Here is a 25,989-nt window from a genome sequence, read left to right on the forward strand (position 1 = left end):
TTTGCAATTACTTTTCCATAGATCGATACACATGCAGTGGAATATTGAAACATTAACACAAACTATTATGAAGAATAGACCTCCAGATGCATTGGCTGTATAGAAAGATATAATCACAGAACTTTAACTAAGGGGGAATGCGGTTCTGCCACCCAGGCATGCAAGCTTGTGTAGTTTATGATACAATCGCATGCTTAGGACCTGTGCTATTGGTAGCCAGTATGGGCTTCTGACACTATTCATGTTGCAACCCCTACACAAAGCCTCTCATTTGGAACATAAAAGCTTGCAAGCCTAACTTGCAAATGATCTGATAACTCAATTAATATTTCTCAATATAATTGTATATATATACTGTATAAAATGCACCATATACAATATATATACACACTGTATATACTGTATACAGTGTATTATAGTGTGTGTGTGTGTGTGTGTGTGTGTGTGTGTGTGTGTGTGTGTGTGTGTGTGTGTGCGTGCGTGCGCACACCTTTGGAGTAGCTATGGTAGGTTTACTTTATAATGAATGTTACAAAACCTAAGTTAATGTTCAATGACTTTGATATTTGTAAATCAGCAATCTGAACATTTTATTGGAACTTTAATGGTTAAGTAAGCAATAACAGAAGTTGGGCAATGGTATCAGAATTTACAAAAAACATTTGCATTTTTCCCTTTATGTATCCAGATGCCATCTGGTGGTCTTTTGTCATAACTGTAAAAAAAAACAAAAAAGGAAAAAAATGTAGACAAGTGTCAAAGTCTACACTTTCAATCTAGTCTCAAGTTTTTGAGTCCCAGGCTTACCAAGTGTTTCTGTGTCTAGCTGCATTGCTGCATGCGTATGTCAATAATATTATAATCCTTTAGCTGTGCACAGTTCTGTAAGCTAGATGGACAAGGATTACTAATGAGGAACGGAAGAAGCAGACACTGGCACATAGATCATTTATGTAGATATCTTGTGGGGTATATTGCATTGTGAGTGATTTATGGTAACCAAATGTGCCAAATGGATGAAGACATTACAATCCCCTGTGTAAGTAGAATTACGTCTAGCATCTGTGTTCATGCATCATTATATACGGCATACCTTAAACAGAAATTAATCACAAGTTAACACCCTCAGGTCAGACCGGTGTCTACCAGTTATGTTCTTATTGATTTCTATGGGGTAAGATACATTTATATTTTTGATATCTTGAAAATATTTGAATGAAAACTGACTTTTGTCATCTTATTCCATGAGTCACTTATGTCTTGATAATTATTTGTATTTAAAAGACAAGACCATGTTCATTAACAGGCCTGTTAAATAAAATGTAATTTACATTTAATTTCACACATTTATTACTTGTAATTCCCTGCTAATTAAATAGTAATTTTATGTGATCTGTAACATACAACATTGTTTGACTTCTGTCTTGCAGGGAATCCAGTCACACCTGGCCTCAGTCTGTTTTATAATCTTGGCCATGGTCGTTGTCATTTGCTGGTACATCAGAGATTCCTACAAGGTTGATGCCTTCAATGAGAAGCATGTGTTCATTACAGGCTGTGATAGTGGCTTTGGAAATCTGCTGGCCAGACAACTGGATGGAAAGGGGTTTAATGTAATAGCTGCATGTCTCACAGAAAAAGGTGCTTCAGATTTGGCATCTGCAGCATCTTCCAGACTCAAGACCGTTCTGTTCAATGTTACCGACAGTACAAGCATCAGGAAGGCGGTGGAGTTTGTGAGCGCAGAGGTCGGAGATCGAGGTGAGGCGGGCGGACAGTAGGGGGTAGAGACAGATAGGGTGCCAGTCAGCGATAAGCACTGGGAGAGATAAAGGAATTACTTGACAAACCCACAATCCTCCTACTGTGATTCATGCAGATCTACATGTTTCCCAGACCATTTTCTCTGAAACAGGTTATTGAAGTGAATTATCATCAGTAGTGGAAAGTAACTACTAAGTTGTTTTTTTTAAAGTACAAGTCTTGTGGTACTTTTACTTTACTTGAGTATTTCAAAGTTTTCAATATTTTACACTTCTATTCCACTACATCTATATTCAGGAAGATATTGTACTTTTTACTCCCATTACAATTAATTGACAACTTTAGTTACTAGTTACTTTGTAGATTTAGATTATTACAAGACATATTAACCAAGTAAGCCCTATTTTATACTTATCTGCCCTATCTGCTATTTTCAAAAAGGTTTGACTGATTTTGAACAACTTTGGTATCGGTACTTATTTGGTACTTTAAGTAGCCTATATTTTTTATCACAATACTTTTGTACAATGTTGACTACATGATCTTTACTTGTAGCAGAATATTTCTACATTGTGGTATTGCTAGTTTTACCTAAGGAAAACCTTGGAGTACTTTTTCCATGACTGATTATCATAATGAAACACAGAATGCTTACTCAGTGATCCAGACTTCACTGTGGTAAAAATGTCAGGGGCAATTACTGTACATGCCTTGCTCAAATAGAAAGCTAAACTACATCTACCACCTATTACTACTCTTACTTAATTCAAATTAACCACATTCAAGACAGTATGTTCCTGGTTGTAACATGAAAGAGGAGTTGAATATTGCTTTGACTAATAGGAAGTGTTTTTGATATACAATAGGAGTTATGTGGAACGTGTTTTTTTTATGATTTGATGTTTTTAAATAAATGTTAAATCCTTTATATTCTGAGAGTAATCATAGAGTATTTGTTCAGTGGTGTCCCATTTACTCTGGGTCTTAAAATAAATACATTTTCAGGTCGGAATTCCAATTTCATCCAATCAGCAGAGAGAACTCATACAGGAACAGGATACAGGATAAGCAAGTGATATTGGAAGTGACGAAACAAAAAATTAGTGGACAAAATTGGAACTATAGAACACCATCAACTTGAAGTTGATGGTTCTCTCGCATCATTGGAGGAAATTGGTATCCCACCTAAAAATGTATTTTCTATTTACTAAAGAGCTGGAGACATGGGGAGACCCCCGTTACTGAGCAAACACACTATATACTCTATATATATTGATTACTATCAGAATATAGAGCTCTAACATTTTGACCCATTTTTGTGTTAACTAAAAAAAATCACTTACAGTTTGAACTACTTTGAACAATGAGAAAGATATGTAAACTGAAAGATTGTACTCGAGTGCAACTGTAACTCAGGCAATGCTATTTTCCTGAGATATGACCTTGATTTTGTCTTTGATCTTTGACCTTTTTGCCCTAAAAGTTAATCACTTTCAGCCTGGCATCAGTATTCTCTGCATGTCATTACAGGTGACAATTTCCCCCTTGAATAACTCAAGCTCACCACATGTTGCAATGTGACACGTGAGCTTGCACATCAGCTATTTTCAATGCACAACACCATCATAATGAAATACAAAGGAGTGGTTAATCATCTCTTTTGGGACAGCCTATAATGATCATTCCCACCAGGTTTCATGAAAAGGTTTAGGAAGGACTTACACCCATCTGTTTTTGACCTTGACCTTTGAACGTTTTGACCCAAAAGTTAATCATATCTTCAGGGAAGCCTACAAAATCGTTCTTCTGACTGAAGTCCGTTCTTTATACAGATGGACAAATGGAACAGCAAAAACATAACGGTGAAAACTATTATGTTTTATAGCCAAACACTTTATGTTAGCCAGCTGTTTCTTCTTTGTCTTTATCAGGTCTGTGGGGATTGGTGAATAATGCTGGGAGGTCCATACCCATTGGCCCAACAGAGTGGATGCAGATAGAGGACTTCACAAAGGTTTTGGACGTCAATCTAATAGGTGTCATTGAGGTGACCCTCCAGTTTCTCCCACTGGTGAAGAAGGCCCAAGGCAGGGTGGTAAATGTGGCCAGTGTCTTGGGGAGGCTTGCCCTTACTGGTGGAGGTTACTGCCTGTCCAAATGGGGTGTGGAGGCCTTCTCTGACAGCCTCAGGTATCACTTTTATCAAAGACAATACTAGATATATTGTTCTAGATTGGGCATTTAAGTGAGATATTAGTAGATGAAAAGATCTAGACATTTTTAAATAATAGCTGTTTATGATTGCACTGTCAACCCATCAAATCACGTGAACAGTACAACGGTATCCTTGCCAAGCTCAAAACCTTCATCAGCAGTCAGGGTTTCTAACCCCGCCCCCTGATATTTTAGGGGTCACCTAGCAGCTCGTGTTTGTGAACTTTAGCCCCGGAAAACCTGATCAATAAGTCATATCTCCACACAATCAAACGGAACAATGATCACTAATAGCAAAGTCTTAAAATTCTGTTTATTTCTGCCAGTATAATTCCTGCATGCACAGAATATAATTTCACAGAAATTATATTTCAGCAATTGCAATTGTTCCTTCTGTTCAGGAGGGAAATGCAGCACTTTGGTATCAAAGTGAGCATCATTGAGCCGGGGTTCTTCAAGACAGCAGTGACTAGAGTGGATCTCATTGAAGCAGACCTGAAGAGACTTTGGAACCGCCTCCCTCAGGAAGTCAAAGACTCCTATGGAGACATCTACTTTGATGAATGTGAGTGGATGTAATTTGCAAAACACTGATCAGCACCTTCATTCACTGATACTCTACAATCAAACACTATCAGGTATTGAAAAAATCCAACAAAAATAATTATTGCCATTTACAATCATTGAATGTCTGTCCCTTGTCCCTCTCTCGTTTTATATTTACTGTGAATCTCAGATTTGAAAGCTCAGCATTTCTCCATGGGTATCCTGTGCAGTTCAGATTTCTCCAAAGTGACCAATTGTATGCAACATGCCCTAACGGCTCGTCACCCTCGCACACGTTACGGAGCAGGATGGGACGCAAAGTTGTTCTGGATCCCTCTCTCTTACCTACCATCATTTGTTTCAGACTTTGTAGTCAATGCACTGCTTCCTGTACCAAAATATGAAAGAAATGTCCTCTGAATGACTTACTGCCATGTTGTTATAACTATCCCCACTGTTGTACTGTGTGTGTGTACTATATCCTACTATCCTACTATAATTCTAGTAACCTCTGTGCGTTTGTACTGGTGGTGGTGGTGGTGAAGCTACCCGGTTCTCCCCACTGGCTGGACCAATTGCTCTGATTTTGCACACAGCCATTGACCATTACCATCTGAACTTAACTGTGAAGCCCGTTTTTCGATTTCATCAAATCTCAGCTTCTTATTAGCGTTTTTGTGTCAAACACTGTCGCCATGGTTACGGGGCTGCCCAGCTATGGGACGAACTGCCTCCCGGGTTGCCAGATCATGTGCGCATATCCCCCCACGGATGCGCTGCGCCGACCGGGTATGGTCTAGTGTCTATAATGTGTGTACTATGTAAGTGATGGAACCTTGCCAATAGAATAAAAAAAGAAGTCAACATCGTATTACAAAATAAGAAATTTATTCATTCTCAGGTCTCAGCAGCATCCATTTCTCTATCTAGAAAAAAATATTTGGGCATGTTTAAAACAATCATTGATAGTTTTTATTTCTTCTGTGTGTTCTTTCTCATAATACAAAACAATCATTCTGTAATATACCATCTTTAGAAAATGACAGATGTTTCAAATGCTGGCATCAAATGTTAAATGGATATTTTTCTCATGAACATAATCAACTGCAAACACCATGGAAAATACATGAGCGTGTTCAAGTATGGTTTTCAAACATTTTCTTTTAAAAAGAGGCCATTATTATAATATCATTATTAAAATATGATCATATTGATTCAAATATCACAAAGGGAACATAAAACAGTAATGAGTTCAATCATATTCAAATGTAAGTAGAATGTATATGTATGCTTAGCATACCATTCATCAAATATTGTCACATGTCTTTTGCTTTGTATTCTTACTGGAGCACGTATCTGAAACACTAATACCAATAATCGCCTGTTTGTTTTGTCATTGCTTTTCTCGTTTTTAGCCCTGAAATGAGGTATATAAACATGAAAGATGACCTGCATACATCTTCAGTTTTATTCAGTGGCAAAAAAGTATATAATTATTATCCAACACATCGCTAACAATGTATAAGGTGGACCTACTGTACATTCACGATGCAGCGCTCGTTATTTCTTACCACTATGCATAAGATCATCTATTTCAAACAGCCAGAAGATATTATCAACAAAATCTTTCTCTTAAAATTTACAAATATACAACATATTTATTAACATTTCTATGCTTCAGTGCAAAGATATACATATTGTACATCAGAATAAAAAACAAAATCATTAAAACAAGAATTGGCATAAGAAATATCAGAAGGCATAGTCACAAAAGACATTTTTTTCTGTATACTATAGAGATGTTCATCTCTTTTTTTCTTTAAACATTCTGAATTTTGTACACAGGCTGCATAAAAAAATAGATTCTGTGCAAAGTGTGTGTTTTTTTTTGTTTTTATATATTTTTTATTCCCGTCTGCGAGAGCGCAAGGGTTAAGCCCAATTTATACTTCATCATACGATTGTGTCGCACGCAGAAAATAGCTGATCTACAACCTTGCAATGCGTCCCAGACGTGTTGTGAGCTTGTAGATCAGTCCTTTTGGGATCGCGACACTGTCGTACAACGGAGCATAAAGTAAGCATTATACATCACTGTCCTCTTTGACAAGGTTGGCTGTGTCCTTAAAAGTGTCCTCAGTTGGTGAGAAGGTACAAGGACGATCCCTCTTCTGGGGTTTGGCAGGGGGAACAAATGGAGACGGTTCAGCAGTGGATTTGTCCGCTTTGCTTTCTACTGCTTTTGCATCCTTCATCTGAAAAACAGAAGACCGGAAAAACTAGCGGAGCTGACAACAATAGCAAATAGCAAAAAAAGGTATGAATTGTTATTTATGGTTAGGGTTATTTACTATATCAGTACTTTGTGCGCACTCATTTCTCAATACAGAGCCAAAATCTATTGTGATATATCTGCACTAGTGTGCTTCGGTATTAGGTAATGTAGATCTACACACCAGTGACAATATCATTATTACATTATATTGCCTCTCAGCCAATCACAATGCAACCTTTTAGATAGCAGCAGGTTTTTATAAAGAATTATTACCTCTGAATAGGAAGGATTTTCAAATGTGGTGCTTGGCTTTAATTTTCTTTTGAATAAGCTCCATTTGGACTCCTGCAAACACAAACACAAACAGTAAAAAAACCTAAAAAAAACCCTTATAGAACAATTCATTTACAGTCGATTCAGAAAGAGGAGGATGACTCTCACCTGGGCAGGTTTGGAGCTGACAGGAGTAGTCTGTACGATGGCTGCACTCTGCTCTGCATACACTGGGTTCACAATGTGTTCTCCACTCACATTAACAGTTACCTGTGTTTGTGACATGAATTAACAAAAATGCTTATCAGTTTATCAAGTTTATCAGACCAATTTTCATCAAATGCTGATGTATAGGTTAGATCATTTATGGATTGTCTTTTTTACAATTCAAGCCTTCTGTGTGTTAAAGTCAGATAATCTTGAACAACATGTAATATAGGACAGCTAAGATTTGTGTTTATTTCAAGTCAACCAAATTGTTTCCACTAGCCGTGGAAGCATATCAAAACATTACTTCATAGGATCAGGAGAATCTTCAGCACAATGGTTGTGTTTTTTTTATTTATTTATTTTTTACATTTGTGAAAATCATTTGAAAATAGCCTAGGGCATGCAGTGGCTCATAATGTAATACCTAACTGTAATACAAGCTCATAATGTAATATTAAGCTCATAATGTTGACAAAAGTGTTACATCGTAATAATCAGTATCAGTATCATGTCATTATCATGGTCAGTATCATGCCATTAATACTGACCATGATACTGACCATGATACTGACCATGATACCGACCATGATACTGACTTGATACTGACCATGATATCGACAAGATACTGACCATGATGCTGACATGATACTGACCGTTATTTCTTTATGAATTGTTATTATATTATAAACTGATACGTAAGGTTCTTAATGTAACACATTATTACATTATAAATCTGTTATTACATTATGAGCGGCTATGTAAGGTTCTTAATGTAACATATTATTACATTATAAATCTGTTATTACATTATGAGTTGCTACAGGGCATAAGTGGCTAAAGCTTAAAAACATTCAGTAAACATAATCCGGTGTGTACCTGTGAAGCATGAATGACTGCAGGATCACTAGGGACTCCAGCAGCATTGGTGGGCTTATATAGCGGGTTCTCAAATGTGATTGGCTGCCTTCCTGCCTCCGTGGCAAAGTTGTCATCCTGAGGAAATATGAATTGCAATATTTGGGTAACTTCTTTTGCAGTATGAACTCAGCTGATACTTTGACCTCAACAGTACGCCAATTAATACTCTAGTTTCTCAAACATTGCTGAGAGAAGCAGTCCTGCTAGCATAGTTTAAAATCAATCATCCCTGTTAATAAATTAACCACATAATACATAGTTCCAAAGTCATTCTAGGATTCTAAGGTCAAATAAGGAGGTGCAAAAGCTGATAGTACCTTTCTGATGTGTAGTGAGGCTAATGGCTAATTTATACAACCTCGTACGACCGAAAAATCTGTTGTTTTCGTTGAGCAGTTGTACAAAATAAATTAGGCTTAAAAAGTGCTAAAATATCATGCTTCAGTACCCACCATCTGCATGGCCGTGTCAATGAATGACACCCCGATGTGTGACGGCCCCAGGTCCACATTGTCACCTGAATGAAACTTCACCCCGTTCCCAGTGTCACCAGACTTCACCAGACTGCTAAGGCTGGATAAGACCAATAAAAACAAATTAATGTATTGATTTAATTTGATTGAACCTTTATTTAATCTGGCAGGTCATTTAAGAACACATTGTTATTTAAAAGGATGGCCTGGCAGAACTATGAACTAAAGTTAAATGAATTGATGTGATTTTTTACTGTGTGCCACTGCATGCAAGTGCATTAAAGCAGAGGCTTCTATTTGAAAGTACAAGACGCAACAGAAGATGAGAGCTTTTGTACCTGGGTAGTTTAGGCATAGAGGGAATGAAGGAGCCGGTTCGTTTGTAGTTTTGGAAAACTCCAAAAGCAAGACCCAATGTGATCACTATGAGAATCACGGCCAGCAGAATCGCTACAGCTACAGAAAAAAAGGATATATTCATGTATTCATTTTTTTTTCAAATAATGATAAGGTATGTAATGTGTGTAATGTGTAAAGAGGTGTGTAATTTTTCACAGAACACAAGTAAAGTATTTGCTGAGTCATAATGTTTGCTAAGCTTTGTTATGCCATTGACAGCCAGTAAGACATGTGAGGTAAGTCAAGGTACTTGACGGAGGAGTTACTCAGTAGCTTAGAAAACAGCACCAGGTGTGACTCAGTGTGTTTGTGTAACTATTCTCCATTGTGTTACAAAATGTACCTAATTGTGTGTGTGTGTGTGTGTGTGTGTGTGTGTGTGTGTGTGTGTGTGTGTGTGTGTGTGTGTGTGTGTGTGTGTGTGTGTAAGAGAGAAAAGTGCATTACAGTACCTGTTCCTCCCGTAGTGCCACTTGACTTCCCCATCTCACAGAAGCTGCCTGCGTAATCGTACGAGCATCTAGACAAAACCAGGATACCGATAAGTTCCTCTTGGAAAACACTGGGACAGCATGACAGCAATGTATTTGTATTCAGTGGTTTCACATAAACCACCACGCCTTGCAGTTCTCCATTTTTTATCAATGCTTGCCGGAAATAGTTTTGTGCTTTATGTCTTGTTGACATGGCCACAAACTCCTTTAATTACTTCACAAAAACAAAATGTTTGACTATGTACCAGTTTATGTCACCTTTCTTTTGGTGATTAACACACCTTCCATTGTGTTCTTAATGTAACGCTAAACCGGATTCAGTTACAGAGACTGTTGCAAGGCATTATAGGAGCCACGGAATGGGTGAAATTCTCGATGTTGTAGCTCGGGCATGGGAAACATCCACTGTCGTGGATGGCATCAGCAGCTAAACTCACTTGCACTTTGGCAGACCCCCCTCATCAGTGTAGCACGTTCCACCGTTCATGCATCTGCATGCAAGGGGCATTGCAACTGGTGCCTCAATGGCTGCAGGGGTGAAAGCCACACACACACACACACACACACACACACACACACACACACACACACACACACACACACACACACACACACACACACACACACACACACACACACACACACACACACACACACACACACACACACACAGCATCAGCAACAACACCACCACAGCATCACACGAGTAGCCATGCATTTCCGTACTATGCATTACAGATTGTGGTGCAACAAGACCAGCCAACACAAGATGCCTGGGACAGGGGAGAGCACTGGTCCTACCTGCGTCGCATTCGTTGGAGTTGAAGCCAAGCAGAGAGGACCCTTGTGGGCAGCTGCAGGTGTAACCACCAGGCCGGAGGAGACACAGGTGACTGCAGACATCCTTACAGAGATTGGCCACTATAGGATGCAGAGCAGGAAACAAAATATGAGTTATCTTTTGTACAGCAAAAGACAGAAGATAATCATTTTTGGAAACACGTCTGCAATCCTTTAACCCATTGATACCTGAAGCCGATTCTACACGTCTCCTAAATCTCAACAGTATTCTGAAAAACATATGTTTCTATATCAGTGGTGCTCAATCTTTTTCATGTCAAGGACCCCCAATATGATATGTATTTGGCCGCTGACCCCCATCAAAATGTCTTGTTCCAGGGACCCCCCAGAAGCAAAGTTTTGAGTTAAAAATGTTCGCTTTAAAAATATATATATTCAAAGATTTGCACACATTTTCACGATTTTTCAAAAATAGCAGATCTACAAGCTCGTAGCGCGGCACTCGGTGCCACGCTATGAGCTTGTATATCTGCTATTTTTGCTTGTATATCTGCTATTTTTGAATAGCCCAAAGTGTAACATAATGCTTTTTAGCTCAAATCTAAAAATTACACAGTTCCAGGTTTAATGGGTTAATAGCATGCATTATGCAATTAAGCAACAGTGGATCAGTCAGTCTGTTTGTCCAAAGACAAACCACCGATTGGTATTTTAATTAGCTTTTCTCACTATGAGCTCTACTTGAATGTGACTATTTCCTGACCTGAGTGGTTCTGCCGGTGCTCGTGGTAGATGCGAACTTGAGTCAGCCAGGGGTTGATGGTCAGTACCTTGACTTTATGTCCAGTCCCAAACTTATTAGTCTTCCATACTTCACCTCTCTCCTTTGTTGTCCAGTACAGGTGTCCTTCAAAGACATCCAGACTATAGGGGTTTCCAATGTCTGCACAAGAAATGTATTTCGTATCCAATTACTTTCAGCGTTATTTAGTGGTAAAAAATTTTTTTTTACAAATGTAAAGGTTAAGATCTCAACTTGAAGAATTCATCTCAATATAATCCACTTTGTGTGGGTAACAATATAATTTGAAGTTGATCATTAAATGTAAATGATCTACTACTAGACAGATATTTCTTTATCATTTTCTCTTTTAATCAATATTTCTGAAGGGTGGGATTTTGGAAGAGAAAGAATTGACAAGGCAACTCCCATGCTGGACCACCCAATGATGCTTAATGCCATCGGTACCATAATCGATGTATCTTCATCTTTAACAAACGTGTCACAGAGGCTCCTATGGATTGAACCAGGCTTGACATGGAAGTTCAATGCATATATTTATATTCCTATGCCTGTATGACGTTAAATGTTCTGACCTCCTGACACAATGATCTTCCTGTCTGTGCCATCTGGCTTCATGGACTCGATGGTGTTCTCCTTGGAGTCGCACCAGTAGATCCTGTTTCCGTTCAGATAGTCCAGAGCTAGACCAGTAGGCCAGCCCAGGTCCTCGTCCAACAGGACCTGTCTCTTCTGCCCATCCATCCAGGCCGATTCAATCTTGGGTCTCCTGCCCCAGTCTGTCCAGTACATGGTTCTGCAAAGACCACAAACATGCCAGGGAAAAGAATAGTTAAATTAACACATGAATTTAACATGAGTATCATATGTACTGTATGTATATCAAGTATAAGAGTCAGTATCAGTATTACTTCATAATGTTAATGCTGAATAGTCTCATACCCAAGTGCTGGATTTACAACAATAGCAGCGGGCTGGTCAAGGTCAGTATGGATCAACCACTTCCTGTACCGCCCATCAAGTTTGGCCACTTCAATCCGATTGGTCCCAGAATCTGTCCAATAAATGTGTCTGAAAAGAAAGGGGAAAAAGAGTGATGTTAGAAGAACTGCATTTACGACGACATACTTAAGTACAGTTTTGTCGTGCTTGGTGACATACCCTCCAACCCAGTCCACAGCGATGCCATCAGGGCTGGCAACATATCTCAGGTCCATATCCACTTCTTTCACTGGGTTGTTGCCGTTGTCGTTGAATGTGGTCATGTAGGCTCGTTTGATAGAGCCAAACTGAGACCCCCGACCCAGAACTGTCCAGTACACAATGCCTAAGCAACACCAGAGGAAAAGAACACAAGGATTGTATTGCTGTATTGTTGTATTGTGCTATCTGCTTTGGCAATGTAAACGTATGTTTTCTCATGCCAATAAAGCCCTTTGAATTGAATTGAATTGAATTGAATTGAATTGAAATTGAGACCAAAGGTGACCTAAAATATTTATCGCTATTGTTTTCACCTTGGTTATATTTGGATACAAATTTAACACAGATTTCGGTGGAGATATTTAGTGTAGAGCCCTTGGGAATCCGGTAAACTAAGTATAGGGTGTAAGTGGTTAAACTAACATGATATCATATCATATAATGAAATAAGCTTACTGAGTCCTACTCCCTCTGGGTCCCACAGGTAATCCAGGGCTTTGATGTGCTCAGTGTTGTCCACGTAGTCTGAATATTGCTCAGAGGAAAGGTTGAAACGACGAATGCGGACATTGTCTGGCAGAAGCAACACTGGTGGATTTCCTGAACACAAAGAGAATTTGGGGAGTGTCAGTAATCTCATTGAAGATTTTAACCCGTTAAAACTACAAGAGAACACACATTTGTAATGGGCCATTGAGGTTTGGCTCCACAAGAGAACTTGGCTCTTACCCTGGGCAGCACACTCCATGCCATTTGGCTCACCAACAGAGTGAAATCCCTGGGCACAGAAACACTCATAGCTTCCCTTGGAGTTCCTGCAGTCCTGGGGACACGTCCCGTAGACCTCACACTCGTTTACATCTGTTTCCAAGAAACAAACAACAGAGCGACACTGTGTGGACAGCATTCACGGCTGGGGAAGCACTGCAAATGCAATTAAAAGTGCACCTGGGGATCTAATCCCTGCATGCACCAAAATCTCTTGTATGTCCATTCCTGAGATATGGCTGATTGTTATGTTATTTTTGTATCTTAACCTCGATGATCACCAACATCTTTTTGACCAAAAAGTTTGGGTAGCACACTGATAATTCCCACCAAGTTATTTTGTTGACAGGCACACACACACACACACACACACACACACACACACACACACACACACACGACCAATTTCAAATGCATGTATGTGGGCATGGGAATCAATATAAAATATAATGCAAAATCAAGTATTCGCCTTTTAATTCAGAATAAATTGGATCTTGTGTGATAAGTCCCACGCTGAGAGAAACTACCCCCCTTACCTTCACACATGTGTCTGTCTGTCTGTCTGGGTTTGTAGCCAGGCTTACAGGAGCAAAGGAAGCCTCCGTCTGTCAGGTCTGTACAGTTGTGCTCACAAATGTTCTCACTGCAAGTCCGCCCGCTACCATGGTCTGGTGGGAGCACAAACAACAGAATACAGCATGAAACACGATAAGCACCACAGAGGAGACCGTAATCAAGTCCTCCTGATGTCACTGATTTTACTATATGGACCTGGCTTCAAAAGTGTTTGCCTGTAGGACATTAAAGCTGAATTCTACCAAGTAAATGTGGCCTGCATATTCACAGATTTTGTGACGTCTGCAATTCAACTGACTTAATGAAATCAATTAGTAAATTCCTATCTAGACAGTATAAAGGAATACAGAGTTTCAGATTAACATCCTTACACACCGGGAGCATTTCTTTTCTGCGATTAGTTTGCATTTTGCATTAATTTGAACTGCTGTTTGTATCATGAGTACATCCACACAGAGCTTGAATATTACACAGCGATAAACTGACTGTGGATGATGTTTCACCATGAATAAAATGATCAACCTGTATGAATGAGGCATCACCAAATTAATACATACTTTGATGTGAAATATTCACATTTTCGGATCGTTTATTCGTTCCAGGTGTGTAAAGGACCTTAAAGGAGCATTTCACCCCTGGAAGAAACTGCAATCACTCAATGGTAATAGTATTTGTAGTAGATAACAGTAGCACAATTTAAAATTTGCACCCTATGGCCAGAAAAATAATGAAATCTGTGTGTTTGACTAGGTTTTGACTGGACTGCTTATTACTACAATGACCATAATGCTTTTGGTGCACTGCCCCTCCTTGTGGCAGGGGAGGTGCGGTGTGGGTGGAATCTCCAACAACAACGTTGAAACAGCATGGTAGTGTTGCCATGTCTGCTTATTATAAGCGGCTTCTTTCTAAAATTTAGTTGATATTTGGGCTTGTATCCAAATGTTTTGATTGTTGTTTAAACCAGTGGTTCTCAAAGATGTTCATGTATTTTTCCACGGACCCCGATCTGAAATTATATTTTGTGCCAGGAAGCCCCAACCAAATATGTGTTGTTAAACGATTAAAAAATACTCCACATTTTGCACTTTTTTCCCCTCAAGATTTTTTGGAAAATAGCAGATCTACAAGCTCACAATGGGTAACATCGCAACGTGTTGTGAGCTTGTAGATCGGCATTTTTCAAATATATAATATCCCATGTTAAAGTGCTCTTGGCTTAGTTATCTTCTTTTGGGCTTGTTTTCATAGACCTGGTTTCTTATTTCTTTCACAATATCTGGCAACACTGGAAGTCAGTTTGTTTACCATCTCCACGTTGTATTTGGATTCTTTCACGCTTGCGCTTGTGAAACACTACACAGGATTATTATTTCATGTCAACATTCAAGTACAACTATCAGAAGATGTAACTCAGGTAAAGTAATGCGTCACTCTTCAAATTTAACAAAAGGTCCGCGAACAAATGCGCAGTTTGGGCTGTTTTCTGTGTTCTGTTGTGTCTAAAATCTCTGGCAGGAGGGGGGTGGGGGGCTGTCCGCTGGCTGCATGACGCGTCGAGACAACATGTAGTGCGGAAAGGAATGATGTAACATCTCGTGACGTAAATAACGTCACGAGATGTTCGAAGATTACTATATATCTCAAAACACAGATCATTCACAAAAATAATAATAATTGAGTCCTAAACTTCATTACCATTGGGTCAGTTTCTTCCAGGGGTGAAATGTCCCTTTAAGGCTGACACAAGGGTGAACAAAATTTGGGGGCAGGATCTCCTCGTTTATCAACAGGAGCACACTGATGACTCTAGCCGGAGCCCTCATCCAGTGTAATCTTGACTATGCTTGCACCCAATGGTTCACTAACACCCCCATGTCACAAAAAACAAAACCACAGACCTCTCAAAACAAACTGATAAGACTGCAAAGCCTCCACCCCAGGACTCCCCTAGCCCCAGTTCACTTTGCTAGGCTGGGATGGCTCAAGGTGGAAGACAGAGTACAGCAACTTGTAATGGGTCTGGTCTTTAAAATACTCAGAGGAACTATGCCCATGTACCTGTCAAACTACTTCTCTAGAGTGAGAGACACCCATGGGCACAACACCCGGCAGAGGGGGCTACTATAATGCCAGCAAAATGTGGAACGCCTTACAACAGCCTTCTCGATGCAGCATCCAAATTTTAAACTGACCTATAAACATGTCTGTCCTCAAAATAAATTGGATCATTTTATCCTATACTAACTCGCCCCCAGTCAAACAATGCACTCCCTCAGCTAGCTCCACAGAAAGAGCCCTGTGGGAGTCCTCTGCCCCCCCCCCCCCCCTCGCCCCCACCCCACTTTTTAATGTAAATATATATTATTGCTTTTAGTGTCGTTGCTGATATGTAATGTATTGTATGTCGTGATGATGAACTGAGTACAATGGACCATAATGGAAACAAGCCCTCCGGGGCTTTTTGTGTTATCCTTTTTTTAATCCTTTTTGCATAGATCTTTTAACTGTACTGCCTGCTGTACTGTTTTCAACCTTGTTAATAAAGTATTCAATCAATCAATCAAACACAGATCAATGTACTGTACTTACGGCAGCCCAGCTCATCTGATTCATCTCCGCAATCATCATAGTCATCACAGGCGTACTGCAGAGGGATGCAGTGGGCGTTACTGCATTTGTACTCTTCATCGGAACAGGGTCCATGGGTGGGGGTCTGACCTATAACATGCACCAAGACAATGATTGCACAAGTGAACTCAAAGAGTAAAGATAAGTTCAGTATCAAAATGCAGCTCTCCTACTCACACCTACTACTTTCAATCATGACCAAAACAGGAATAACAGGATATATATAAAATAATCAAGGGCAGGGAAACATGAATGAATGAATGAATTATCTTATTGTCATGTCAAGTGTCATGCCACCTCGTGGCCCATCCCTCATGGGAGTATATGACACCTTTTCAGACATAGTTACAATCATAGTTAAAACCTGTATTGCAAAACATAACATAAGGTACATATCCCCTACTGGCTGCACAACGCTTTTTTTAAGTGAGAGAAGAGGCAACTTTGCCCATCAAACATATGCACTCCTGTAGTATTTCAAGTGTCTAGTACTTACAGTTATCCTGCCTCTCGTCTGTCCCGTCCCCACAGTCATCCACAGAGTTACACAGCTCATGGCTGTAGATGCATCGGTTGTTGTCGCAGCGGAAGCGGAACGGAGATTCACACTGGACCTCCACTATGGGAAACAAGGACAGAAACCGTCATGGAAACTGTGACTTTCAGAGTCTTTTTAACACTGCAGTGAGATAAATGATTCCAAAGGAGGTGGTGCTTCTTGCTTACAGCAGAGGTGGAGCTCCTCGTCTGAATGATCTCCACAGTCGTTATCTCCATCACATTTCCAGTGCGGCTGGATGCACACGTGGTTCTTGCACTCAAACAGGAACGGAGGGCAGTATGTGCCATTGGGAAAGCGGGTTGCTAAAAAAACAAACAAACAGACCCATGTTCTGTGACTGCAACATACAGAGAATGATAAAACACAAAATGTTTACGGCTAAGCAACGCCACTGCCCGGCTACTCACTAGAACCCGCTCTAGAGACCACATCACGGCAGTTCTCCATGACCTTCACTGGCTCCCAGTCAAATACTGAATAGATTTCAAGATACTGCTCAGTGCTCACCAACTACAAGGCCCTCAATAACCTAGCCCCTAGCTACCCTTCTGACTATCTCCACCACCACCACCACCACCATGCCCCCTCCCGTTCCCTCAGGTCTGGTGATGCCAACCTCCTGGTGGTCCCCAGGACAAAGAACTAAACCTGGGGTTTCTCAGTTGCTGCCCCCTCCCTCTGGAACCCACTCACAACTCACATCAAAGCTGCCCCCACCCTCTCCTCGTTTAAAACTGCCCTCAAAACCCACCTTTTCAGACTCCCCCCAATTCCCTTATATTTGAACTACTTTAGCTGTTTATTTTTGCTTAGCTTTTCCTTTTGAGGTTGTTTTAGTTCTGTTTGTTTTGTTTAGTAAAGCGACTTTGGGTATCTTGAAAAGCACTATACAAATGGCATGTATTATTATTATTATTATCCCATTTTAGACCTGAGGCCGAAAACGCCTTCTAAATCCTGACCTACTGTAAGTTTTCTGAAAAACGTCAAATATTTATTCAAAAATTACAAAAAATGTATGTTGCTATATACTGTACATAGCAACAACTACCCCAAAAGGGGTTCCTGGATTGAAAGGTATAGTTACATATAGGGGTTCCCGGTCTAAATGGGTTAAGCCTGATGATACCCAAACCTGAAGGCAACTATCACAAAAATATGATATGGATGTGGGTTTAAAAAGCCTATAGCAGAGATAATAAGTTCTCTTCTGAGGTGGGCAGAGGTATAGCCAAAAGATTACAGGGACTTACGACACGAGACCTCATCTGTGTAGTCCAAACAGTCTGCATTGCCATCGCATTGGAAGCGCTCAGCGATACAGTGTCCACTTACACACTGGAAGTAGCCTGGGTGACATGTCCTCAACTCTGCAACGTTATAAATACAACACATAACGTGTAAATACCTTGCATGATAATCTGGTGCACTTCACTCATGGAAATTCTAGTCTTTAGTTTTTACCTTAAGTCTGAGTTATACTTGGTTGCACGTAGGTGTTTCACACCGAAAATAGCTGTTCTGCTATTTTCGGTGAGCGACACCGGTGCGCATCTGAATATACAATAAATTAGGCAATAGACTTCATATCTACAGTAAAGAACATTCAATTTATTCACGATCGTGGGCCTTACGTATACTAGCAGGTTGACTAAAATGTGAACATTGGTGGTCCTGTCTGTCTGGGTCAAACTGTGACATTTTATTAGTTCTATGCTTAGTGCAGCCCTCTGTTACTCACATATGTACACCCAGACCCCAAAACAAAAAGCCTCCACTTACCACAGTCCCTTTCATCTGAGTTGTCCTCACAGTCGTTGTCATGGTCACAGACCCAGCGGTCGGGAATGCAGTGCAGATTATCACAGCGAAACTCGCTCTCTGTGCACACGCGGGGGGCTGAGGGAAAACACCAATTTCAAGATTCAACATTCAAGATTTTTTATTGTTACATCTTATATAAGAGTACACAAGTGTACAATTATTTGGTGTTGGTTCCTCAACATTGTTGCAGCAATAACAAAGAAATCATTAAGAATAGCAACGATAATCAGTAGAGGGTAAAGCGAAGACATTAGACATAGCACCCTTTGAGGAGCTTACAGGTGCTGTGTGGTTCTTATAAACATTTTCATATGTGTATTTGCCTACTGTGCAGGATGTGTGTTAATATCTATTTACATGTGTATATGTAATTATGTATGCGTGCAGTCTTAATATGCAAAGTCATGTGGCAGTGTGTGTGTGTGTGTGTGTGTGTGTGTGTGTGTGGCCGTGCGTGCGCGCGTGCGTGCGACGCATGTGTGTGTGTGTAGCTGCCTCTACACACCACACAGGCAGACAGGCACCAGGCCTATAGTGTAAATCGTTACCTCTGTAGAAGTCTTTGAATTGCATAGACTTGTATGATTTGTGGCTTTGAAAATACTATTGGCAAAGCAACAGTAAAAAAAACAATCCATGTTAGGAAAATATAAGAAAGTGTATAGTTAATAGTCTATTCTGTAAAACTACTATAAACTACTGTCTACCAGTGGGAGAGTTTAAAGCTACAATCCGTTATTTCTTTACCTAGCGTTTCTTAATACAACATAACAAACACATCTGCAGTGGTTGGAGGAGGTATTTGAACCTGGTGTCAGGTAGGAAGGACACCTACTGGTTGTATTGGACATTTACTGAAGTTTGTACATTGTTGCAATTAAATCCGTCGGAAGAGGGAGACAACAGATAAAACCTGTATTGTAGCGTTATCATCACACTCTAGTCTGCACTGCATTTCATCAAACAGTAAACAACTTTTTCTATGTTCCTCTGCAGTGAGCTCACCTACATAGTTACAATGGGTTGGGAATGGCACCACAATTCCACCATGAAACATTAGGATTTAGACCCAGACATGAAACGCAACATTATGCTCATTAGCTGGCAATGTTGTTAAACATGTTTAAATTCTCCAGGGCATGGGGTGACTCACTCCCTCTTCTTGACATGCTGAGGACAGCCTGTTTCTCTAGCAGCTGATAAGGCTGCCTCTCACTGGGCTGCACTGAGGGCAGAAGTGTTGAGTCTTTTACAAGAACCCCCCTGCCATCTGATAAATCAATAGCGGGGCCATACTTTGCCATCAACACCCTTATTTCATTTTGATGACTAGACCTAAGTTAAAATCCCACACTTAGCAGGCACTTGGACTATGTGAAAATAATATATCCAGCTGTGAATTGTGTTATTTGTCAGGAATGTGGGTATCTCCCACAAGACAGGTCTAATGGCCTACAAACTAAGACAACGGAATTGCATATGAACACATCCATCAGTCTCCTAATTCATTTATAATAATAAAAAAATGCTGTTCATATACTGTAATTTAGCAGTGCAAAGCAGTGAGCAAACTACTGTGTATGATGATTTTGCAGATTGGTCACTTAAGTGTGGAGAAGACTCACTGCAACTCTGCTCATCTGAGTTGTCCCCACAATCATTGTCCCCATCACACTTCCATCTCATTGGGATACACTGGTGGTTGTCACAGCGGAAGTCTCCAACAGGGTCACAGGTCAGCTCCTCTGGAAGAAGGGCAGACAAGGAGATGCATTAGGTACAGTACAACAAACAAATGAATGTATTGGTGAACCGAAATATTTGCAATGCAAAATGTTTGCACCTGAATAGCATCAGTGACTGAGTATTATGGTGACATATAAATATCTGGTCGTTCTAAACTGCATGCACGCATGCACACCGTAAAAAGGGCCTTCCCTAATTTGAACTACATTTGCACATATGAGAAATTTGTCCTTTGCATCTCTCTTGATCAGACTACGGCTGAATAATTAAAATAACAAAATTATTACACGTTGAAAATGGAGAAAATGAATCCTTTTTGTTGAAATCACTCCAACCAGTTTTCTTGTGATTTATTTTTTAAGCAATGCAAGAATCTTATATGAACACTGAACTTTCTCGACCTAAACTCAAGCAAGTTATAATAAACATTACAAGTTACAGTATGTATAAAACACTGTATCACTGTCTTCAATATGCACATTAAAATCCTCAGTGTTACAGGTCCATTTGGGTAAAATAACACTGAGGATTTTACTGTGTGGTGTGATAAAAACCGATGTAGTATTGTCCTGTTGTCGATGCTTTTTTAATTAAAACTGCAGAGATGACATCAGCAGGAAAGCAGCCTGCCAAAGATGGATGTCTAAACTCTCTCCATGCCAGCCAGTGTCTATGTACTGCAGGAGGAGGAGAGTGGGAGATGAGACATGAGGGAGCGCAGAGGAGTGGAGGAGAGTGGAGGACTGAGCTATCTCTACCACACCGTGCTGGGGGTCAAAGATAGCCTCCTAGCCCTCCACCTGGCCCTGCTGACGCATTCTTACGGGCAGATTAGCACGGATCTCCCCTCCTGCGCGGGGATGGCACTAATGGAGTGGAGGGCCTCTGATAAGAGAGGGGAGGAGGACGACGTGTGTGTGTGTGTGTGTGTGTGCGTGTGTGCGTGCGTGCGTGCTTGCGTGCGTGTGTGCATGTGGATCTCCTCGCAAAGTACAAAGAGCCTTGTGTGAACCCTGCCCCCACACAAGGACAGAACACACACACACACACACACACACACACACACACGCACGCGCACACACACACGCACACACACACACACACACACACACACACACACACACACACACACACACACACACACACACACACTGACCCATGTGCCCAGACAGCTCATAAATCTGGGAGTGAGGTGAATGGTGGTGGTGGGAGTGTGTGATGAGATCCCCTCCATCACAACCTCCCACTAACCCCATCGCACTGTAATGTTCCACAGGAGGCTGAGGTGTTGGCTAATTGCCCTTCACTCACTCGGAACATAGACCTGGTACAAAATACGCTTGTATCCTTTCAATCAGCCCCACACCCAACTGTATGATCAGCTTCACATCAGTGCTGTTATGACACAACAACGCCTGGGTTAACATAATCCTAAGATGGGATCTGATGGCAAGTTGGTTCCTAATAGTAAACGGTAATGTAAAAAAAAAAGGGGGGGGTCTCACCACAGCCCTGTTCATCGCTGTTGTCGAAGCAGTCATTGTGTCCGTTGCACACGGACCACCGTGGGACACAGCGGTAGTTCGTTCTGCAGTCAAACTCAGTGTGATTGTCACAGCGATATGCTGGTCCCACTGTAGAATATGAATAAATAGAAATTGTTAGCAATAAATGGAAAGCAATAAAAGCATTTCGTAGTATTATATATATCTGATAAAAGTCATTAGATCATACAGATGTGCATCCTTATCGTACAGTTTCAATTAGGGTAAAGAAAACAGTATTGTCATTATTATTTTTAACAAGAGTGATCTCTTATCTGATAAGCATGTGTGTGTGTGCGTGTGCGTGTGTGTGTCACTCACTGCACTCCTCCAACGGTTCATCAGAGTTATCCAAGCAATCGTCCTCAGCATCACATTTCCAAGCCTGGGGGATGCAATGACCGTTGCGGCACTTGAACTGTCCGGGGCGACAGGTCCTGCTGGAGCAGTGGGTGGAATCCTCGTCAGAACCATCACCACAGTCGTCCTCACCATCACACTGCCACGACTCTGGGATGCACCGCTTGTTGGAGCACTGCCACTGGTGGCTCTCACACTGGTGGGTAGCTGTGGGGAACGACAAGCTAGCTCAGCTAACAAGAACCACCAGACTGCAAGGCAGGGGTCACCTGTGATATCTGATTACCACTGTACCACTGTATTAAGCAAGGATCACTTTTGTCCAAAGTTATGCATTGTTTTTATAAACAAATTACCACTTTCAAACTGGTGTCCCTATTTTGGGCAAAATTCTTCAAAGATTTCAAAAACAGTTCAATACATTGTGACATTGTAGATCGACTATTTTTGCTATTCGTCATACGATATGGTTTATAGGGCTGAAGTGGTTAAATAAACAAAGCATACTGTATTATACTGTATGTAAAAGAAAAGTGAAAGAGTGGTTGAGTGTTCATGACCCACCACACAGCACAGCGTCTTCATCAGATCCGTCAGGGCAGTCGTGGTTGCTGTTACACAGGAAGTGTGGGCTGGTGCAGTTCCCATCATTACACTGGAACTGTCCCAGCCTGCAGTGACGAGGGGGACAGGTAGAGGGCTCATCTGAGCCATCTCTGCAGTCCCTCTCACCGTCACATTTCCACCAGATAGATATGCAACTGTTGAGGGGAAAGAAATTATAAGTTATATGTCCATGAAACCAGAGGATTCTTTGCCTATTAAAGTCTCTGATGACCTGATGAAATATTTAACTTTTTAAACCTTTCTAGAAAACGCAAACAGCGTTCAAAATTATTCAGTTTGGATCTAAAGGCCCAGTCTTTAGTTGCCTATCTCTGGCAAAAGCCACCATCGTTACCATTACACCTTTCTAAAAGCTACTGGGCGAGGCTATTAACAGTAAAAGTAGCTTGATATTCAAGTAAGTCAATGAGATCGCAAGGTATAAAGTAATGGTACAGTGCAAGGAAAGCTGTACAAACCGCTCATTGTTAGCACATCGGTACTGAGTGCTGGTGCACATGGGAAGGCATCTGGTCACGCCCCCTTGCTGGACGGTCAGAAAGTGGTCTGGGCACTCGCAAGTGTGGTCCCGTCCACCGTGACGGATCAGACACAGGTGGGAGCAGCCTCCATTGTTCACCGCACAGGGATTGGTCACTGTCACGAGAGAGGTCACGGGGGTCAAACAATTCCCATTCAGCACAGCTGGGCAAGCACAAGCCTGGCATTGTGCAACCACTGATAAAACACTTAACTGGACTTAAGAGGCAGGATACATCAGGATACACAGGTGATAAGAGATCTTAGTGCAAACTGTGGCTCAAACAGTGATGGTAGGAAATGAGCTCTTGAATACAGGAAACTCACCAAAAGGCTGTCTGTAGGGGTGGCACACGTGGATGTCAAACGGTCTGTGTGTGGTGTTGACTAGGGCCTGGCGCTCAGAGCCGTCATATTTGTTGCCTTTCTCCACGGTGCGTGTGTTCCAGTCAGTCCAGTACACGGTCTCCTCGAACACCGTCAGAGCAAAGGGGTGTGGCAAATTCCCGTCATACACTGCGTGTCTGTGTTGGCCATCCAAGTCTGAGTACCTGGAAAAAGTCAAAGGTATGTTTACTTTGAAATGAACTTCATTCGCTATGAACTAACAGAGTGCTAAATGTATGCCAGCATGACAGATCACTCAAAACTCACTCAATGTAATTGAGATGTGCGTCAGCCCAGTAGAGCTTGTCATTAGTATAGTCAATGGTTATCCCGTTAGGCCACTCCAACTTGGTGGTGATTATGGCTGCCTTGCCAGTTCCGTCCATTCCAACACGACCTATGAAGGCTTTGTCTCCCCAGTCAGTCCAGTATACATATCTGACAGGAATCCAAGAAAATGACATCAGATTATGTGATATCTACCCACAACAACAACAAAATGGAATCCTTAACCCTGTATGGAAAATGACAGTGCAGTAATGGATTAAAACGGTTAATGGAATGCCTTCTACCCACCCATATTTGGGGTGCAAGACAATGGCCCTGGGGTGCTCAAAGCAGTAGGTGTTATTGTCATCCACACAATGCTGAGCCAGCTTCTTCACAAAGCGCCCGTCCAGCTCAGACACCTTGAGGCAATCAGAGAAGCTGTCCACCCAGTAAAGTTTCCTGGCCACCCAGTCAACAGCCAGGCCCTCGCCGTACAGCACGCCATTGACCACAACCTCCCTGTTACTGCCGTTATAGGACATCCTCTCTATCACGCGGCGGCTCACGTCGATCCAGTACAGACGCTTGTCCACGCGGTCAAAGTCCAAGGCCACAACACCAGTCAGGCCCTGCAGGATTAGTGAGTAGGCCTCCCCGTCCGTCGACAGGTTCCGCAGGTAGTATTGGTTGCTGAAGATGAGGTAGGGGGCGATGCCGCTATTCTGCCGGCAGCTGCGTCCATCCGGCTCGCGGAGGTACCCAGGGGCACACTTGCACACGTAGGAGCCCATCGTGTTCTCGCACTCCTGGCTGCACACACCAGGCGTCTCGCCGCACTCGTTGACGTCATCACAGGTCGTGCCGTCAGACATGAGACGGTAGCCGCGGCGGCAGGTGCAGATGAAGCTAGTGGGTGTGTTGGTGCAGTCGTGGTCACAGTGGTGTACGGAGGGGTCTGTGCACTCATTGATACCTGGCAGGAAATTCGCAGAGAAGAGCCATATTGTAAAGCTTGACATTTATTTATTGATCATTTATTTACTACCATAATTTTTTTTACCACCTCACTACAGGTACTGCTACCTTCATTTCTTGTCAGATTGCTTACATTTGTTGTACTTTCCTACATCCTAACCCGATCATAAAAAAATGAATGTTTCTCTCTTTCACAATGTTTTGGCTACAATTTCTTCACACCCTCTGGAAAGGGGAGTGAGTGTACAGTTGTGAATGAAGCCCCCTCTAGTCAGCCCCCAATCCCACCCCCCATGCCCGTGTGACTTTCACACACTCACCACATCCCTTCTCGTCGCTGTTGTCTGCGCAGTCGTCGTTCCTGTCACACACCTTGCTGAGGGGGACACAGTGTCCGTTGTCACACCTGAACTGTGCAGGGGGGCAGGTGGGTGGCGGCGTGCGGCACAGGTGGTCCAGCTCATCGGACTCGTCGCCACAGTCATTGTCCCCGTCGCAGGCAAAGTCCTGTGACACACAGCGGCCGTTCTGGCAGGTGAACTGGTGCTGCTGGCATGGCTGGTAGGTACAGCCACGCTCGTCACTGCTGTCTCCGCAGTCATTGCGTCGGTCGCACCTTGACGTCGGGAGATCATTTTCACAGTGTTTTTATTTATATACACTATATAGGAAGAACTAAGCACTGTTTATGCAATTGCCAGGCATGTCAATCATTCTCAAACAGCAATAACTGTCCTACTATGTAACATTTGTTTTAGTAGTCTTTTTGGCAACACCTCTTGTGGTTTATACGGAAGTACAGCTCAAAAAAGAATGTGAATATTTTGG

At 41.6% G+C, this 25,989-nt stretch overlaps 2 protein-coding genes across 4 annotated transcripts in view; one reads left to right on the plus strand and one right to left on the minus strand.

Annotated features, from left to right (window-relative positions):
* Positions 1-1,012: 1,012 nt before the first annotated feature.
* rdh1 (retinol dehydrogenase 1) lies at positions 1,013-4,944 on the plus strand (the record flags this gene model as incomplete). Its single annotated transcript, XM_084084238.1, has 5 exons — positions 1,013-1,039; positions 1,431-1,761; positions 3,696-3,954; positions 4,380-4,543; positions 4,715-4,944. The coding sequence occupies 5 exons, from the start codon at positions 1,013-1,015 to the stop codon at positions 4,942-4,944; spliced, it is 1,011 nt and encodes a 336-aa protein (XP_083940364.1).
* Positions 4,945-5,390: 446 nt separating this feature from the next.
* lrp2a (low density lipoprotein receptor-related protein 2a) overlaps positions 5,391-25,989 on the minus strand; it is a 63,440-nt gene continuing 42,841 nt past the window's right edge. For 2 of the 3 annotated variants that reach the window (XM_084085306.1, XM_084085305.1), the window contains exons 49-78: positions 25,482-25,777; positions 24,493-25,159; positions 24,184-24,354; positions 23,857-24,080; positions 23,469-23,646; positions 22,948-23,144; positions 22,345-22,590; positions 21,985-22,113; positions 20,359-20,478; positions 18,692-18,808; positions 18,163-18,279; positions 17,074-17,211; positions 16,844-16,966; positions 16,309-16,437; positions 13,677-13,808; positions 13,102-13,233; positions 12,829-12,972; positions 12,331-12,496; positions 12,112-12,240; positions 11,745-11,965; positions 11,131-11,310; positions 10,368-10,487; positions 10,004-10,094; positions 9,525-9,592; positions 9,012-9,129; positions 8,653-8,773; positions 8,159-8,275; positions 7,241-7,342; positions 7,073-7,144; positions 5,391-6,779 (exon numbers count right to left, since the gene is read on the minus strand). In XM_084085306.1, coding sequence (XP_083941432.1) covers positions 6,609-6,779; positions 7,073-7,144; positions 7,241-7,342; positions 8,159-8,275; positions 8,653-8,773; positions 9,012-9,129; positions 9,525-9,592; positions 10,004-10,094; positions 10,368-10,487; positions 11,131-11,310; positions 11,745-11,965; positions 12,112-12,240; positions 12,331-12,496; positions 12,829-12,972; positions 13,102-13,233; positions 13,677-13,808; positions 16,309-16,437; positions 16,844-16,966; positions 17,074-17,211; positions 18,163-18,279; positions 18,692-18,808; positions 20,359-20,478; positions 21,985-22,113; positions 22,345-22,590; positions 22,948-23,144; positions 23,469-23,646; positions 23,857-24,080; positions 24,184-24,354; positions 24,493-25,159; positions 25,482-25,777 — 4,936 coding nt within the window. In that variant the 3' untranslated portion in view covers positions 5,391-6,608. Of the gene's footprint in view, positions 6,813-7,072; positions 7,145-7,240; positions 7,343-8,158; positions 8,276-8,652; positions 8,774-9,011; positions 9,130-9,524; positions 9,593-10,003; positions 10,095-10,367; positions 10,488-11,130; positions 11,311-11,744; positions 11,966-12,111; positions 12,241-12,330; positions 12,497-12,828; positions 12,973-13,101; positions 13,234-13,676; positions 13,809-16,308; positions 16,438-16,843; positions 16,967-17,073; positions 17,212-18,162; positions 18,280-18,691; positions 18,809-20,358; positions 20,479-21,984; positions 22,114-22,344; positions 22,591-22,947; positions 23,145-23,468; positions 23,647-23,856; positions 24,081-24,183; positions 24,355-24,492; positions 25,160-25,481; positions 25,778-25,989 lie in introns of all 3 variants that reach the window. The other variant, XM_084085307.1, reaches the window with a different exon arrangement.

Source organism: Gymnoscopelus microlampas (assembly GCF_963454915.1).
Source record: "Gymnoscopelus microlampas genome assembly, chromosome: 17".
NCBI lineage: Eukaryota > Metazoa > Chordata > Actinopteri > Myctophiformes > Myctophidae > Gymnoscopelus > Gymnoscopelus microlampas.